We start from the raw sequence: 987 nt of genomic DNA on the forward strand, positions 1-987 counted from the left end.
GGCGTCTGCACACACCCATGTACTGTCTACTCTCCCTGCTGGCCCTGACTGACCTGGGACTCTCCGTGTCTACCTTGCCCACCACTACAGGGATCTTTTGGTTCAACTCCCACAGTATCTACTTTGGAGCCTGCCAAGTCCAAATGTTCTGCATCCACTCGTTCTCCTTCATGGAGTCCTCAGTGCTTCTTGTCATGTCCTTTGACCGCTTTGTGGCCATCTGCCACCCCCTGAGGTACTCAGTCATTGTCACTGGCCAGCGAATGGTCAGGGCAGGCCTGATTATCATCCTGCGGGGACCTGTGGCCCTTGTCCCCATTGTCCTCCTCCTGAAGGCTTTTCCCTACTGTGGGCCTCTAGTCCTCTCCCATTCATTCTGCCTACACCAGGAGGTGATACACCTGGCCTGCGCAGATACTACTTTCAACAGTCTGTATGGGCTGACACTGGTGGTGTTCACCGTGATGCTGGACCTGGTGCTCATCGCACTGTCCTATGGACTCATCCTACACACAGTGGCAGGACTGGCCTCCCCTGAGGAGAAGCTCCGAGCCTTCCAAACCTGTACATCACATCTCTGCGCTGTGCTAGTATTCTTTGTGCCCATGGTTGGGCTGTCCCTAGTGCACCGCTTTGGGAAACATGCCCCACCTGCTGTCCAACTTCTTATGGCCAATGTCTACCTGTTTGTGCCTCCCATGCTTAACCCAATCATTTACAGTATTAAGACCAAGGAGATCCGCCATGCCATAGTCAACCTCCTAGGCATTAGAAAGGTCAGTGCTGAGTCCTTGGTCTAAAAGTACCACTGGGTGCCTACAAGACCACTAACCAGGCCAAAAATTCATAGTACTGAGTACCTGTTATAACAATCCATGTTCCTGCAGATTTTTTCTTCTGCTCTAAGTGAATTATGAGTGAATTTCGTTTTTTGAGTTATTGCTTAAGAATACTGACTTTCTCTTGCTTAAATTGCACTACCTCCTC

At 50.6% G+C, this 987-nt stretch overlaps 1 protein-coding gene across 1 annotated transcript in view; it reads left to right on the forward strand.

The window, feature by feature from the left end:
* Positions 1–800, forward strand: part of LOC103607333 (olfactory receptor 51M1) — a 1,709-nt gene extending 909 nt beyond the window's left edge. Inside the window, exon 2 of the mRNA XM_008591849.1 lies at positions 1–800. This exon is cut by the window's left edge and continues 1 nt beyond it. Within this exon, the coding sequence (XP_008590071.1) occupies positions 1–800 (800 nt within the window).
* Positions 801–987: the final 187 nt, after the last annotated feature.

The sequence above is a fragment of the Galeopterus variegatus genome, unplaced genomic scaffold, assembly GCF_000696425.1.
Source record: "Galeopterus variegatus unplaced genomic scaffold, G_variegatus-3.0.2 Scaffold7340, whole genome shotgun sequence".
NCBI lineage: Eukaryota > Metazoa > Chordata > Mammalia > Dermoptera > Cynocephalidae > Galeopterus > Galeopterus variegatus.